Source organism: Drosophila albomicans, chromosome 3 (genome assembly GCF_009650485.2).
Source record: "Drosophila albomicans strain 15112-1751.03 chromosome 3, ASM965048v2, whole genome shotgun sequence".
NCBI classification, from domain to species: Eukaryota; Metazoa; Arthropoda; class Insecta; order Diptera; family Drosophilidae; genus Drosophila; species Drosophila albomicans.
Window position 1 is genome coordinate 138,494 of NC_047629.2, and position 16,623 is coordinate 155,116.

General features: G+C 38.1%; 1 protein-coding gene across 1 annotated transcript; it reads left to right on the plus strand.

The window, feature by feature from the left end:
* The first annotated feature begins 3,480 nt into the window (after positions 1-3,480).
* On the plus strand, positions 3,481-12,630 carry LOC117571232 (uncharacterized). The gene is made up of 3 exons (XM_034253282.2): positions 3,481-4,165; positions 11,079-11,288; positions 11,362-12,630. The coding sequence occupies exons 1-3, from the start codon at positions 3,704-3,706 to the stop codon at positions 11,584-11,586; spliced, it is 897 nt and encodes a 298-aa protein (XP_034109173.1). The 5' UTR covers positions 3,481-3,703; the 3' UTR covers positions 11,587-12,630.
* The last annotated feature ends 3,993 nt before the right edge of the window (positions 12,631-16,623 follow it).

The window sequence follows — 16,623 nt, forward strand, 5'->3', positions numbered from 1 at the left end:
ATTTACAAGAGACAACATAAAATTGTTTTTAAAAAAATATTGAAATATTTTAATAATAATCTAATTTTATTCTCTGAGCAATAATATCATTCTGTAATTTATGCAAATGTAATTAAAGACGGTAACAGAAAGAGAAATTGTGGTGTTTATTATTGTTTTCCTTAATACTTAATTTTCTTTCTTTCCTTTTTCTGCCAAAAGTAATTCCTATTCAATTGGTTTTCATTTTCAGTAAATTATTGTGCATAATTTCATTATTCATTATAGTTTTAAACAATGAAATTATTTTTGTTCTCGAAATATTTTATTGATAATCTGTAGTAGAAAATGTTATATTAAGTTCTTTGACGAGTCAAAGGGTCAAAGGGTAGAAGGGTAGTATAACTTTGTGCCTACAGCAAAATCTTTGTTTAATTAATTGAAATGTAATTATTGACAGTAGTTAGATTAATAGATAAAATGATTTGTTGGTCTTATTTTCTTACTTAAGTGGAAAAGCTAAACTTGTCACTATTTTCATGCTCTATTCAATAGCTCTCCAATTTTAGTAATTGATGATGAATAAGTCGTCCTGGCAACTGAACCATTAGTCTATGTTAACTTAAAGCTCAGTTATCAGGTGCGTCAGACAATATTTGAGTTTAATTGTTGTAAGCTAAAAATGCTGCGACTTCTTAGCAACGAATTGCGAAAGTTAAACCCACGTTAAGCATTCAATTAGCAAAATTTAAACAAGCTGTTAAATGAGCCGATAAATGGGAAAATAAAATATGCAAATACCTGCATTTCGTCTGCATCTCGTGCCAATAATTAATTATAGGATTACGAGCGAGAATTTAATTGCATATTTCGCTCGCGTACAAATGGAATTAAAGACAAACAAACAACTCTAAAGCAAGCTCGACAAGGGCCAAAAATTGTTTAACAATTTCAAATGCTTTACATGATTTTATTTGTGTGTTGTGAGTGTGTTGAGTGTATTTGTATGGGGTATAAGTACATATTTCAATTTAATTAAAATGTTTGCTGTTTGATGTACCCTGCGTTTGAATTGCGATTTTGTTTTTTATATTTAAATTCATTCGAATGGAGCTAAATGCAAAGCATTCGAAGACAGTGGGGCATGATGTGGCAGCATGGTAAATATTTGAGTTCACAGTGGATTTCATTTTAGTTTCAGTTTCCAGCTGTAGCAGTTTTAACTTTCGGCTTGTTTGTGTGTGTTTGACAAGTTCAAAAGTGCAACAAATCTAAAATACGGGCTCTGAATGCCAAAGTTGAGAAGCGTTCTCTCCATCTATCCGGTGCTGGGTTGAGCTTCGCTCTTCAGTGTCCTGGCGAATGTCCAAAAATCGTTTGGGCATAGTCAAAACAATTAATCATCGCCACATGCGTTGTGTGTCTGACCTTTTGTTGCGGCCCGTTATGGCTGCACACCACCACACAAACTCACACACACACACAGTCAGCTGCTGATGTACTGCAGCGACGACATGTGAGTTAATTAATCTAGCTGCCTCCCCAAAGCCCTTTCAATGGCTGTCAAACTGCAGACGACGAAGGTCATGCACTGTAATTAAACATGACTGTTGCCCGCTATTGCTGTAGTTGTTGCTCTTTTCGTTGCCTGCTCACCTTGAGGCAGCGGCTGGCACAACGCATAAATTTCAATTTGTTACGCTAACTCTTTCCGTTAACTCTCCTCTCGCATTCCCTCTCCGGATACTTGAATGCAAACGTATTTGCCGCGTATGCAAAAGTATTCGCGCCTCGTTTCAATGCACAATTATCGAGGTTGGCACATAAATTATTGCCCCCGTTTGATTGCCGCAAGGAAATGAACACGGATATTATTACTCTGACAGATTTTGCATGTCAATATGTACACACATCTCTCTCTCTCTCTCTGTCCAGGCGCATTTTTGTATATTCGAAACATATGAAATATTTCGTGTATTGGCGAAATGTGCTGACTTCGCGTCGGGTCAGCGTTAAACTCAAATATATACAAAATGCATAGCATGCTTTTAGGCATCATTGTTTGTCAAGGACATGCAGGTAATCAGTGATGCGCTAGTGATTCTTAATAATATTGTTGAATAGAATATTTTCTGGCAAATGTCAACTGCTCATTGATTTAGTAAAATGTTCACGTTTGTCACTATTGTAAATCGACAGCAAATCTCTGCAAATTTCTGGCGATTTCCGATCTGCGTGCGTTGCATTCGCATTCAGAGGCTGACAATTACTGCAGCCCCGTTGTATGCGGCGTATACTCAATTGCAGGCTTAGCTCGGTTATATATGTAAATGTGAAACTTTTGGCGATAGCGTGGTAAAATTTACTGATGTTTTACGTTAAAATGCATTCAACTTTTGCTCTGCTTGTTTTGTGGCAATTTTCCATGAATTTCAATTCAATATCCGAGCGCAAATAACCAATTTTCTTTCTGTTTGTGGGACCAACCTCTTATTAGCATGCCAAAGAAATGGAGGCAGTATGTAAATGTCACACCCAGTTCAATCGATAGTTTTAACGCCATAAATCAGGGCTTTTGTTTGCATCAGCATCACCTTAGTTGAAACTTGTGCAAAGTGTGCCCACAAATTTTAATTATGCTTGCTTTAAGAGTCGAGGGAGCCTGCGAGTGTGCGAGACCTTATTATGCCTACTTAAGTGACATTTTTCAGCTGCCAGTTGGGCAGACTTTGTACTACGATGGTCAGCAAATTGCCAACTTTATTTTATTGCATTTATAAACTTTGCCCTTACACAAAGTGCAACCAAAAAGTTCAAGCCAAAATTTATGTGTACGTTTTCGTATATTTATATTTATATATGTGCATATACATATATTTTTTATTCAGACTGTTGTGGTCGGATGCTAAGTGCAGCAATTTACTAACTGTTCCAATGAATTTTTTTCTGACTTCGGCACAAAAAATAGAAGGCAGCAACTTTGCCGTTTCAGGCAGGTGGCCAAACCAGACAAGGCAGGTGTAGGCCTAGGCCTAGTGCCATTAAATGCACACAACTTTGAGTGTCTGCTAGGACTAACAGTTCCTTAACAGTCGCTTAACATCGGCTTAACAGCACACGCTCTCACGAAGCTCACTCTGTTAGAAAAGTGCTGCCTTTGCGTCTGCTGTTTGCTTTTGCGTTTGCAAAGTCAGAAAACAGTCGGCAAGCCAGGGAGCTGCTGCTGCTGCTGGCTGTTTAAATACAGCACGCACAGATGTCTGGCAATTTATTCCAAGTTCGGCCGGCTTTTGTTGCATTTGTCGGGTGCGGCTGCCAACGGCGAGCTCCGACAACACAATAAAACGCGTAATTATTCCGTTTCAATTAATATCAAATGACGTGATTTAAATTTCAAAATTAAATCAATTAATGGTGGAAAATTTAAATTAATTTCGGTGTTAAGTAAATATGTTAAACAATAAATTTTAATTCAATTAAATATACTTTTATATTAGCTACGGAGCTTAAAATAAACACAAATCATATCAGCTGAGATAAACTTTAGTTCAAAATTACGACTGCTCATAAACTTTTGTCAGCTCTCGTCGTAAAAATTATAGACAACAAAGATAAATAGACGAGAGGCAACGAGCATGAACTAAAAGTGACTAAACATTTCAATTAACATTTAAATTCGTTTTACTTCAGTGTATACTATAGAGTAGAAAAAAGATATAAAAACATGACTGAGATGCATGCAGCAAAGCAAGAAATTCGTGCACTAAAAACAACAGCTGAAATATCCATGGCATCTTCGACTCCTCCTGGTCAGCATCAGCAGCAGTATCAGCATCAGATGCCCGTAAAGTCAGCAACCACATTCAAGACAACAACTACGGGAACACCACGACAAAGAACTTTGATGCGTGCTGCGGAAATGGACGCGGACACCGATGATGGCGAAGCTGATGCTGACGCTCATGTTGACGCCGTTGTAGCTGATGTTCATGGTGATGCGAATGCCATTCCAGTTACAGTCACAGTTGATGCGGATGCTGATGCTGATGCGGATGCTGATGCGGATGCCGATGATGCGGCAGACAGCATCACACTAGAGCTGGCCTTGTCGCCGAATACGCCAACCCCACCGCCCACCACCGCGGACGACGATCTGGCTGAGCTGGACAATAGCAAGCCATTTAAGGTGGGTTAACTTAGCTTTTACCTGAATCATAAGGCAATTGTTAGCTGGCCAGCAATTCGTTAAGTGATTATAGCCTTTATTGTTGCTGCCGCTGCTGACGCTGGACGCAAAACTTTTGATGGCCGTGCACAAAAAGTGAAGTGTTCCAAGCATCCAAGCAGCCGAGCAGCAAGCGACTGGCCACTCAAAAGCGTTTGGCTACGAGAGCCTGGACTTGGGCCTGGCGTTGGTTATTTTATGCAGCCTTTAGGCTTGTTTGAATTTCAAGGGCCTGGCCAGAGAGCAGCCCGTGCGAATTCGTGTTGAAAATGCTTAGCCTCAATTCGCTGACCGTTTTACAATATGAGAAAGGCGAAAAAGTCCTTGCCATTGTTTTACGACTGGCCCAGTAAAATTCTGTTTAAAAATCAACTCAATTGAGTTCTCTACCCAACACTCGTGTATAAGTCTGACCCATTCAAACAATCAGTGCCCCTGTTTGACTACACTTTAAGCACACTTGTCTGAAGTAATCATACGTCAGGGATTTTATGTGTGCACATTTCTGTGGTTGCCACAGAGAGAAGTATTTCGCGTAAGATATTCAAGTTTTTTTTCGCAAAAAGATTCGAGTTACCCAATTAAAGGGTAAATTAATGCTCATTATTGGCATGCTTTTCGGTTTCTTTTCTATTTACTCATTTAAAATTGAAGATGTGAAAAAATGTTAATTTTGGGTTTAATTTAAAATGTTGCAAATTAAATTTACCCAAGTTAAGCTTGCTCGGGCACTTTATCTCAGCTACACTCGATACTTTGCGGTTAGTCAACAATTTAAAATTAATTAAAAATGTTGCCTAGATTAAGAGCTGGACGAGAGCGAGAGAAGGAAAGTGCGGCTAAGCTGGGGCCAAAGTAGCGTAACGTGGCCATCTAATTCTCGTATATCATTAGTGGCTGGCACAGCCATTGAGTCGCAAACTAAGCTGCCATCGATGTCTGTGCGCGTCGGTGCCGATAACGATGCTTCTGCTCCTGCTGCCACTTGACTCTGCGTCACCAGACACGAGAGCAGAGCCACTCCTCGATTGCTCGACTGCTCGACTTGTGTTTCCGCTAGCTGAATGGCTGGCTGACTGTCTGTCTGGGACCTAATCGATTTATTGTGTGCTGAAAACGCTAAAAAGCGCCATAACAAAATAAACTAAACTGTCTAAGGGTCGGAACAAGAACAGCAGGCAAATCATTTATCGCGTAAAACTTTATAACTGGCCGGCAAGTGCCCGTAAATCTGACAAGACACGAATATTAATTGACAGTTTGTAACTGCTCGAATGTTTGCCAATTTGTCATGACCAGAAGAAGGAAGTCCGTTGAAGTTGCGTTGAAATGTTTGTTGGGTGGGCGCACGTGTCGTATGCGCAATTTGTGTGGCACCCATCTAATTAATAAGCACAATTTGCAGGCAGCATCCTACGATATTTTCCGACATACATCCATTGTTACCCAATGTCTGACTTGATGTCTATCTGACAGGTTGTCTGTCTTCATAACTGGCGTGTTCCACTTTTTCAACAATTGTAATTAATTAAATGAGCCACAACACGTTTTGTGTGTGTGAGAGATGGATGTGTGTAAGAGTTGTGTGTGCGTGTGTGTGTACGTGGGTTATCGTAAATATGCTAGATAAACATATGTACCTTGTGGCTGAAATAGAATGAAAGGCTGATAAGCGGTGCGAGAATATGTTTCCATATTTGTAAATTGAGTTAAAGCCTCCGTCATCTTTATTGCACCCTTTTCAGCTTCAACTTTGTAAGCGATTTATGTGTGTATTTCTTTTGATATTTATTCATTGTCTTAAGAAATTGTCGAGGTTGTTGTGAGCGAAATGCGAGCTAAAGAAACTTTGTCGAGATGAAAGCGAGACAGTCCTCAGCGAGTAAGCGGAGCGATGGAGACAGAAATAACAAAAAAGTTTTCAACTTTCACTTAACTTTTGAACTTTTGCCGAGTTAATAGAAAACGGTTGGGTACGACAAAAAATCCTTAAATTCAAAAACTCACATTTCATTTGTGCACCACAATATTATCATTTTAAATAGGTGAGAACATTTATGAAACTTAATTTATATGAAAAGTCATTTATAATTGGGTCTGATTAGTTTGTGTCTTAGTTTGTTGCTGTGTCCTTCTAAAGTTGCCCAACATTTCTCCATCTCTCTCTCTTTACTGTCATAGAATTGCTGTTAGGCAAAAGCTAAGGATAATAAGTGCCACACAACTACTTAGTTTGGTTGGACCGAACTCAAAGCGCTTGCTTGCTTGCTTCACCGTCTTTTAATAGCTCGTTAGGTGATCGTAAAAGAGAGAAAATGTACTCAACACGACTTCTGGCGTGCTGTCTTTCTGCCAGCTTTCCATCTGTCCGACCGTCTGACCAACCGTTTGACTGCTTGGTTGCTGCCAGTTATACAAATGCGACATGGAAAACGCATTTGCTGTTTTCCTACATCCAACTGAGGACAGTGGGATACCACCTTTGCATGTGTGCGTGTATGTATAGCTTAAAGCCAAAGGCTCAGAATGGGTAAGAAGACCCAAAATCCCACTGCAAATGAATGCCACGCAAAATGAAATGTATTTGTAAGAAGGGTGCGGACAGGAAGTGAGGAATTAAGTTACCAACAGATATACGACAGCAACAACAACATGGCAAAGCAATTACAAGTAAAAACATTTCGAGACAAAGGCAGCTGCACACACAACACACACACGTTGCGTATACGCAACGTTGCGCATTAAAACAAATAAGCGTGCATTATTTATGCCCAGGCAAGCGTGCAACTTGATTACGACACTCCATGGCGCAGCGCATTAACTAGCAATGGCAATGGCCTGCCCCCTTGACTACTTGCTAATAAGTAATATGCGTGGGAATGCGGCGACGGACGTATAAATTGCGTTACACGTCTCTCTCTCTCTCTCTGTTTGCTTATCTCCTGTATTTTAGAAGGCAGCTGGTTTATTATTGTGCCTGCAGCATGTTTAATGCTTGCGTAGAGTTGGCAAACTATTCGAATGATGCGACGCAGCAATAGCCATGAATATCAACACAATTACCATGGCATCTTTTTACATCTTTACAATCGCTAGAAATTAGCGCCATCAATGTGCAACTTGATCCCGTCAATGTTGCCACAGTAGGCAATTGAAATACTTTTGCCTTGATTAATTTTGCAAATATAAAAATGCGATTTGATTATAATTCACTTTAAAGCTTTTCACTAAGTTACCTTTTTCGAAAAATGTTGCAATATGATCTTTGACAGACAAGTTTTCAGAACTTTTGCCCACAGGATTCCATTAGTAGCAAAGTATTTGCGTATGCATCTGAGATACTCGTATCTGGTTGCAGCAACGCATCTATGATGAAGTTTGTGAATTGCCTACAAGATAAAGAGAGAGGGGAAAAGAGAGAGAAAGGGCTATGGAGAAGGCGCACGCGTGTCATTATCAATGCATTGACATCTGCCCATTGTCGTTACTTTTGCTCTTTGCTATTTGCTATTTGCTATGCTGGTCGAGCTCTGGTGAATGGTCGTGTCCTTTGAATTTGTCAGACGCGTTAGCAGGTGGAATGCTAACTGAGTGCCAACAATGAATGTCAGCTTTAGCTCAATCTGACTGGATGGCAACAGGGTAGCTTAAGTATTTGCCACTCTTGTTGCTGCTGTCAAGTCAATCAGAGGAATGTCCCTCAAAGTGCTGTCAGTTGACAACGAACAGGATGTGAAATAAATACCTCAATGTGTTAACTAAAATGCAAACAAGAAATGGACATGGTTTGACATTTATTCTCAATTTATTTCGAGTCCGAAATAGAAGCCACTTAAAGCATTCGATGTGAAATATTTAAGTAAAGGCCAAGGTCAAAGCAAAAATTTAAATTGAAAACATACATAGTTCAGAGCCACAAGAAAACATCTGCAGGAGCAGCTGATAGATGGACAGAGGTTGGAAACACGCAGCAAAACAAAGTCAAGAGACGCATAAAGCGCAAACGAAGCCACAGGCCATTGCCATATGCCAGTCAGTCTCCCATTCTTCTCTTCCCATTCCCATTCTTCTCAGTCTCACTCCCTGAATCCCTGATATTTTCTCACAGTTTCCCAAACTCTCAGGCAGCAAGTAGCCAGTTAGTCGAGCAGCTAACTTGGCAATCAGCAAAGTCAACGCGTTGCTCTAACGAAGCTTGCCCGATGAATTGAAGGCAACAAACATAAAATAACAGACTTCAAGTTGGTAAACTTCTTGAGCACATCTCGCGCCGGGGGGCGAGGGAACTGTAGTTGGAAGCACAATACAAGTCAGTCGAAGTCGAGTTCAGGCCATGCCAAATGTAAATATAAGTTTAATGGCCGACACGCAGTCAAGCGGCCAAGTAGCCACAAGAGAGGGGAAAGCGGGGGGCGTGAGCTGCTTGTCCGTGCGCCTCCTATAGAAATTCGCATAAAATGGCTGATAAATTTTCATTGTTGCTGGCAGACGAAACGACGCGACGACGACGACGACGACGACGACGACCGGTTGATGGATATTCTCAGCAAATATAATTGGTTTAGGAGAGGCGTTCGGTGATCAATGATTGATATGTTTTTAGCATATTAAGCAGACAGCAAGGATGCAGCTTTTTGGCTTAATGTAATGGCAGCTTCATTGTCAAGCCCCAGACACTGTCTGGCTACCATAATGATGATACAGCTGATAATGTTTGCCGTTAATGATGATGATAATGGGATTGGCCACAGGGTGCAGACAGACAGGCGGATGACTCAAAGATCGATCAGAAGTTTGCGTGTATGCTACTCAATTTATCAAGATGTCCCACACTCGAGTGTGACATGACGTATACTTAATATTAATAAGGCGTCGATAAGTAAAAGGGCATTGTAGGTAGGACACAAAAAAAATTCAGCAGCTTTACTTAGGTTTAGTTGACTTTCCTTACCTTTTTCTGAGTGTTTATACCCGCTACCCATAGGGTAGAAGGGTATTATAACTTTGTGCCGGCAGGAAATGTATGTAACAGGTAGAAGGAGGCATCTCCGACCCTATAAAGTATATATATTCTTGATCAGCGTCAACAGCCGAGACGATATAGCCATGTCCGTCTGTCTGTCTGTCCGTCTGTCCGTCTGTCCGTCCGTCCGTCCGTCCGTATGAACACCTAGATCTCAGAGACTATAAGAGATAGAGCTATAATTTTTTTTCGACAGCATTTGTTATGTTTGCACGCAGATCAAGTTTGTTTCAAATTTTTGCCACGCCCACTTCCGCCCCCGCAAATCAAAAAAATCGAATACCAAGTGTAATTTTAAAGCTAGAGCTACGAATTTTGGTATATATAATAATTACTGTAATAGTTATGATTCCTGAAAATTTGGTTGCGTTCAGATAAAAATTGTGGATGTTATTAAAGAAATACTTTTGTATGGGCAAAAAACGCCTACTTACTAGGGGTCTGAGTTGCTTTGGCCGACAATCTGGCACATTGTGCCGTTTATGGTATATTTTGAATGGTGTACTACATCGATATACCAAACATACCATTTGGTATATTTTTTAGTATTTTTTAGTATTTTCGGTATATTTTGAAAATGATACCGCAATATTTTGCCTTTATTAAAAATGGGTAGCGGGTATCTCACAGTCGAGCACACTCGACTGTAACTTTCTTACTTGTTTTGTTTTCTCTTTGTCCTTGTCCATGTCCGAGTCCTTTTCTCCATTTACTTGACCCAGTTGCCAGCTGTTCTGGCATCATCTTTCTTTATGCCATTCGACAGCCAACACATTTTTGGTTTAAATATTGGAAAGGTCTTTGGTCTTTGAAGCACAATCAGCTTTTGAGTCTCCCAAAATATAATACGACCTGTTTGTTACCTGAGCTCATGACATGCTAAAGTTGCGTTTGCTTTCGCTTGCGCCTTTGTTATTGTTGCGGCTTTATTGTTATGGCAAATAATAATTTGATTAGTTGTTTGCCCCTGTTGCTGTGTCCTCTTCTCTTGCTGCTGCTGCAGGCACTTGTCCCTATTCAGCATTCAGTGTCCTTCTTATCGTTGTCATGCGCTTCACTGGATTTTTATTGTTTTTATTGGCAGCTTAACAGAAGGTGGCAATTCTCGAGACGCCTCAGGCCTATTTGAAATTAAGACAAACATCATTTTGGTCTTTTGTTTTCGTTGCCTTTGTTGTCTCGCGCCTGCTTTCAACCCAAAAGAGTGACATTTTTATAACAGGTTAAACCGAATAACAGTTTAAGCGGCTGTTTGTTAACTTTTCTGAGAACTTACAGTCAACCTTAGACGAACCACCTAATAGAGCGTGTCTAAAAAGTAAAGTCAAGAACGGACTGGAAATAAACTAAAGAAAGAAAAAATTAAGAGGCCATGCGGAACTTTGGGGAATTTGTTTTGTATCTCAAAACACTTTCAATAAAAGTACGGTTTTATTGTTAAAATATTCAAAATAAATATACCACATGATATGTTTGGTATATCCATAGACTACCGCATAATATATCGATATACTACAACATGAAAAATATACCATGGACAATCATTTAGATTGTCAAAAATACTATAATATACCAAATGGTATATGTTATTACATACAAAATATATTAGGGACTACAATTAATACTAGATTGGTAAAAAATATTACAATATACCTATATTGATATGTATTGACATTGACATTTTTATTTGCCTGTTTCATTTATCCAAAATATCTTTCCAACTGATGAGTAGCGTTTATAAAAATACTTTATCAGCTAAACTAATAGAGAATTAAGAAACTCGCCATTTATTTGTTTTATTGGCTGTAATGGGTATAAGCATATAAAAAGCAATTAATAATTCGCCCACAGGTCAAGGACATTACGAGAAACATACGCAAGGCCGTTGTGGCCACAACATTGGCCGAGTTACGGCTCAAGGTATCTGCGAAGTTTCAGCGTGCTCAGCCAGCGATTCATTTGGACTGCGATGGCACTGAAATTGATGATGAGGAATACTTTTCCACCTTGGAGCCGAATGCCGAATTGATTGCCGTATTTCCAGGCGAACAATGGCGGGATGTAAGTTTTGTGATTAACTTCACACTATTAAATGTACAAAATGAGAATCGTTTGTCTCTTTTCTCTTTTGCAGCCAAGTGATTATAATGCAAATTTGCGACGAACTTCTTTGGATGCTCACCGACTGCGCAAATTGGTTGGCAAGCTGCAACAGAATCTGCTGCACGACTCAGACTTGGACAAACTATCGAATATGGATCCAAATTCGTTGGCCGATATCACAGGACGCGAGTTCAAGGATTCCGATTATTGTGTGCAGAGCGAGGCATCGCGACGATCGACGGAGTTGTCCTGTTAGAGCAGGAATTCATTTGGACGGAACTTAATTTGAAATCACCTAGAAACCTACCTTATACTCCTATTTATATGATGGGGATATAGCACAGTGAAACGTCGCTTATGATAGATTTGTAAGGCAATTTGTAAGAGTTTTGTATGACAAGCTGAAACTGGCCAGAGATTCCAGTTTCGGGTATTTTTGGAGTATGTATTGATGATAGCACCTAAAGGAGGCGACAACTATTTAGACAGCTTACACATAAATTGTATATCTCTATGTATTCTAGTTTGTAGAGCACCACTCTTTGATCTTTAGAGAATATTAATCAGGAAGATATCCGTATTTTTTTGAAAACTAAATTGCAATTGCAAGTGGAACTCGCCTCAAATAGTGAGTAGACATAGTTGATGTCTATGTAGAGCTATTATACTGTTTCTAGACCAATATGCCATATACGGACCAAAGTCCACCCAAGTATTCCCAAAGTCTACCTTAGCCAGACAGACTATAAATCAATTTTAGCAACTTGACAAACAAACCTAATAAATTAGATAAAGAGTTAAAATAATTGTACCTTGTACAGTTTTTCAAAACATAGATCAATGTCTGTAAATGAATTCACATAGTTTTGGTTAATAGGGAGCAACGAGTTTTTATATGTATACCAATCAATTTAATGTAATTTTCTGTAAATTAATTATATGGAAAAATGTGTTAATTGAAAAATGTATAAATTAAAATGATACAAAAAACAAAACCATTTTAAATTGATTTTATCTATGTGCCACATCAATGTTTAAAACAAACCTAAACACACATGTGTGTAAAAATGTATTGCACTTTGTTTAGCAATTAAGTATGAAAAGAATACAACATGAAAAGTCAACATGAATACAATTTACGATTACAATACTTATTCTTCGTCTACTGTATTTGTATTGTTTGCACATTTCACAACAACAAATTGAAATTACCACACAAATCGATTGAATTGAAATTGGTAACTCGGCACAACAGATAAATTTACGAAAACTTTTTGCATTGTCTGTGAGTTCAACAATAAATTGAGATTAAATGTGCAAGCTGCCTTTTTTTTCTTCGTTTCTGATGTTTCTCGTGCATTCCAAAATGCAGCCACAACTGAAAGTTCATTTGTTTGTTGAAAATAAGTAATGCGAAGTAAGTAATCTATATTGGAATAACTAATTTAACAAGGAAAATTGAACATTTTTCATCAGCTTTTGCATATTTTTTTTATCTATGTTCTAATATTATTAAAATTTATTATTAATTTCAGTATACCCTGTTTTAGATTGTACAGGGTAAATCGTATATAGTTTTTGTATAAAAATTAAATTTATGTTCTAGTTTGAGTAACCCAAAAATATATATTCTGGATCAGATTAATTTAAATCGATATACTACATAGCTTTCTGTATTCATTTGCCATAAATAGTAAAATTTTTATGAAATTGTGTAAATTGTGAAGAGATGGAAATACATTTTCTGTCACAAGTGCTCGACTTCAAATAGCTCAATGCATTGAGCTAACTTAACGCAGCTGTAGCTGCAAAATTGAGAACGTTTCACGATTTGTTTTATATTTTTAGAATGTTTTTACATTTGACAATATATTTTTAGGTGGATTTTTAAAGTTATGGCCTCCCATTGTGTATTCAATTGCAATTTTTCTTTGATTTATTAAAATTTTTTAATCGACAAACCTTAAATTTATTTGTATTCAGACTTTAGGCTCTGAGTGAATAATAATAACATTACTTGCTCAAAGTATAAAGATTCACCAAACTTTATGCAGAACTTTCAACCAGTAAATTTATTATCTAAAAACCATTTTGTTGTTTAAAATACTGCACATTGAGCGTTTTTCAAATGTCTAATTAGCAATTCATAAATAGTGATTTAAAATAAAACGATTGTGCCACTTTTATGCACAGTTGCGGACTCTCGAAAGTTTCAATTTCCTTATACAGTTTATGCAAGGATTTGGCCAACTGGCAAGCCAAGACATCTGCCAGTTGTTTGCATATTTGCATCAAAGTATACTAAGCTTTTGCATAAATAGAAGTTATGCATAACGATAGTAGCATTTTGCTTTTAACCAGGCTCAGAGACTGAATTTAGATCTGGTTCTTGGTTATGGACAGAGGGAAAATGCTTTGTGCTCTAAGCCGCAGGCCAAGTTAATTGCATCTGATGGCCAGAAGCGTTTAATGAATTTGCTTATTCGTCGTTTTATCCTTCCTAATGCGTTTACAAATGTGCCAAGGGTCATTGGGTCAACATTGTCAGACACAATCTAATGATAATTACACGGGCTTTTGTGTCAACTATTTGCTGACTCTCATACAACCGCCAGCAGCCACTAATTAAGTTGCTGCAATCCCATTGACCAGTTGTCCTCCACCATCTGTCCAGTTGTAGGTGCTATTTTAATCATGCAAAGTGCCTGATAAAGCATGAATGCTCTTGCACGAACTCTGTTCAGGCAGCTTTCGAGTGAAGCTTAGTGCAAATTGAATGCTTTTTGAGAATACTTTGCATTGGGCTTATTAGCTATTAGTCCGGACTTCCATTTGATGTAGTACTTCTTCATCTTCATCGCAAACTATTTTTTTTACTGGAAATAACATTGCTAGCGAAAATGTGCAAAAATTCTTCTTGTTAGTTGTTGTTTCTGCTTGAGAGCAAAAGGTAATATAAACAAAAATAAATGAAAAAAAAAATACATTCATATATTTGTTTTGTGAGAACTGCGAAAAGAATGCCCTAAGCAGGCGCGGACTTTGATAAATGGACAATAATATAAAAAAAGCGCTGAAATGCACTTAAAATATGTACTCAATAAAAATTGATCTGAACTTTGTTTGATTTGGCTTTAAAATTTGCACAGCATTTAAATTGTATTAGTAATCAACAAAAGAAAGACCTTTAGGCTGAATGCTATAAATTATGTATTCTATATCAAATTATATTCCCAGTTTCCAAAAAAAGATTTTTTATAGAAGTGTTTGTATTGATTGAAATTAATGAAAATACATTTGCTTAAACTCCATTTTGTTTAAATAATTACATTTACTAGACCTAGAAGTTTAAATTTAGATTTTTATGAGAGTTTGACATTACTGTTTGTTAAAATATTTAAATAGTATTTAAATAATTCAATTGAAATCACCAAAACGAGCTGGCGGAAATACTTATCTTAACGCTTGACCCGAGCTCCTATGTGTATGCAACACAAAAATGCGACAAATTTTTAGTTTCACACAAACACACACGTACACACACATATGTCCAGACTAGCCGACAGAAATCTGGTAGAAGAAGAATGATTTTGGATTTATATGCATATATTGAATGCCTGCAAATATTTGTCTACTCGTGTGCGTTGAGTTGGGATCCAAAAAGGTAAAACATTAGAGCGTGAGTGACAGATACACGTATGAAGCAGGCATGCATAAGTGTTTGTGTGACATCTACATATACCAACACATGTAAAGCAAATGGTCAGCTAACGCCATTTCCATTGCCATCGACCTTGCCTTGGGTCGGGTCGAGTCGAGTAGGGTTTGGTTGGTTTGCGTTCAATTCTGTGGGATATTTTTCTGCGATGTATTTTTAGCTAACCAGCTCATTTACTATGCAGTTGTTTTTTTATATTTTGTTGTTGTTGTTGTTGGCGAAAAGGAAAAGTTCGAACGTGCAACGGCTGGCAACTAGCAGCTGGCAGCCAGAAAGTGGTAAGTGGAAAGTGGAATGTGGCATGCGACTACGGTGGGACAACCAGGCAAGGTTTGCATTAACAACTATGAGGGATTTATGCAAAAGTTACGCGCGTCTTAGCAATATCTGTTAGAGTAAGTTTTATGCGCTTTACAACCCTGGCTGAGAAATATGTGCCTCCGCTTGCTGCTGCCACCGCCGCCAACAGCGACGTTCAATAGGTTGTCAAGAGATTTGGTTTCTCACCTGGTGAGAGCTGCAGCTGCTTATGTCCTTGACGACGCAACTCAGCGCAGCTTGGAAAGTGTTGCATTGTCATTGTTGCCACCAACTGATTCAAAGGTATTAAAAATGTATTGAATTTATTTTTATGTGTTCATAGTGCTGCTTCGTCCCAATGCTCGTGCGAAATGCGCGTTGAGCTGCACTTAAGCTTACGCTGTCAAAGTAGCCACAGGTGTGGTAAGGATTCGAGGGCGTGCCTAATATGAGCTTAGACATCCAGTTGAGCTGTTGAACGTTGCTTCTGCTTACCACACAATGCACATCGCGCACACAACAATCTAGAAAACTGAATCACCACTGCTTTGAGTGGGCGCCAAGGATCGTAATGTTGCATTCAGTTAAGTTTCTCAATATATATATATAGTATAGTAAGCGGACTTGTCTGTGAATGCTCAGTGGCGAAGGGGGATGTGTCTGTCAGTGGGGAAATAAAGCCACTCTAGGAAGTTTGAAATGTGTAAAAATACAGTTAAATACTTTCCATTTACTCCTTTAATGCAGGAAACAGAGTCCTAACGGCTCTTATTTGCCATGTCCTTACTAAATTTTATTTTTAAAGAGAACTGTTGCAACACTTACTTTATATCGATAAGTAATTCTTAATATTTTAAATTTCCCAACTATTTGAGTGCATGACATAACTATAAACTTTATTTCACATTGAGTTGACTTTAACAATTAAGAAAGCTGCAGTCTGGCACTCTTAAGCCGATAGCTATTTCAAAAAGCACAAAACTTTGCGAAAGAGGTTTATATCGAAAATAGACTAATTTATATATTGGTATATTAATACCCCATTAGGTTTAAAATATACCGCATCCGCATCAGATTTTCAACCAAGGCAATTAAACCATGACATCTGTAGTGGCATTTATCCATATAAACTTATTTGAAGAATTAAGTTTTTTCTTTTATTGCTAAACTTTTAGGAATCATAAAAAATGGATTTATTATGATCCAAAAATCGAGGCTCTTAAAATCGAGATTGCTTTATGTTTTTTGACGACATCCATTGGAGGTGGGCAATAT

Bases quoted from the DNA above. Each gene is read 5' to 3' on its own strand.
- LOC117571232 (XM_034253282.2), top strand. From the start codon at position 3,704: ATGACTGAGATGCATGCAGCAAAGCAAGAAATTCGTGCACTAAAAACA. The intron at 4,166-11,078 runs GTGGGTTAACTT...ATTCGCCCACAG, and splicing joins ACAATAGCAAGCCATTTAAG to GTCAAGGACATTACGAGAAA. The intron at 11,289-11,361 runs GTAAGTTTTGTG...TCTCTTTTGCAG, and splicing joins CAGGCGAACAATGGCGGGAT to CCAAGTGATTATAATGCAAA.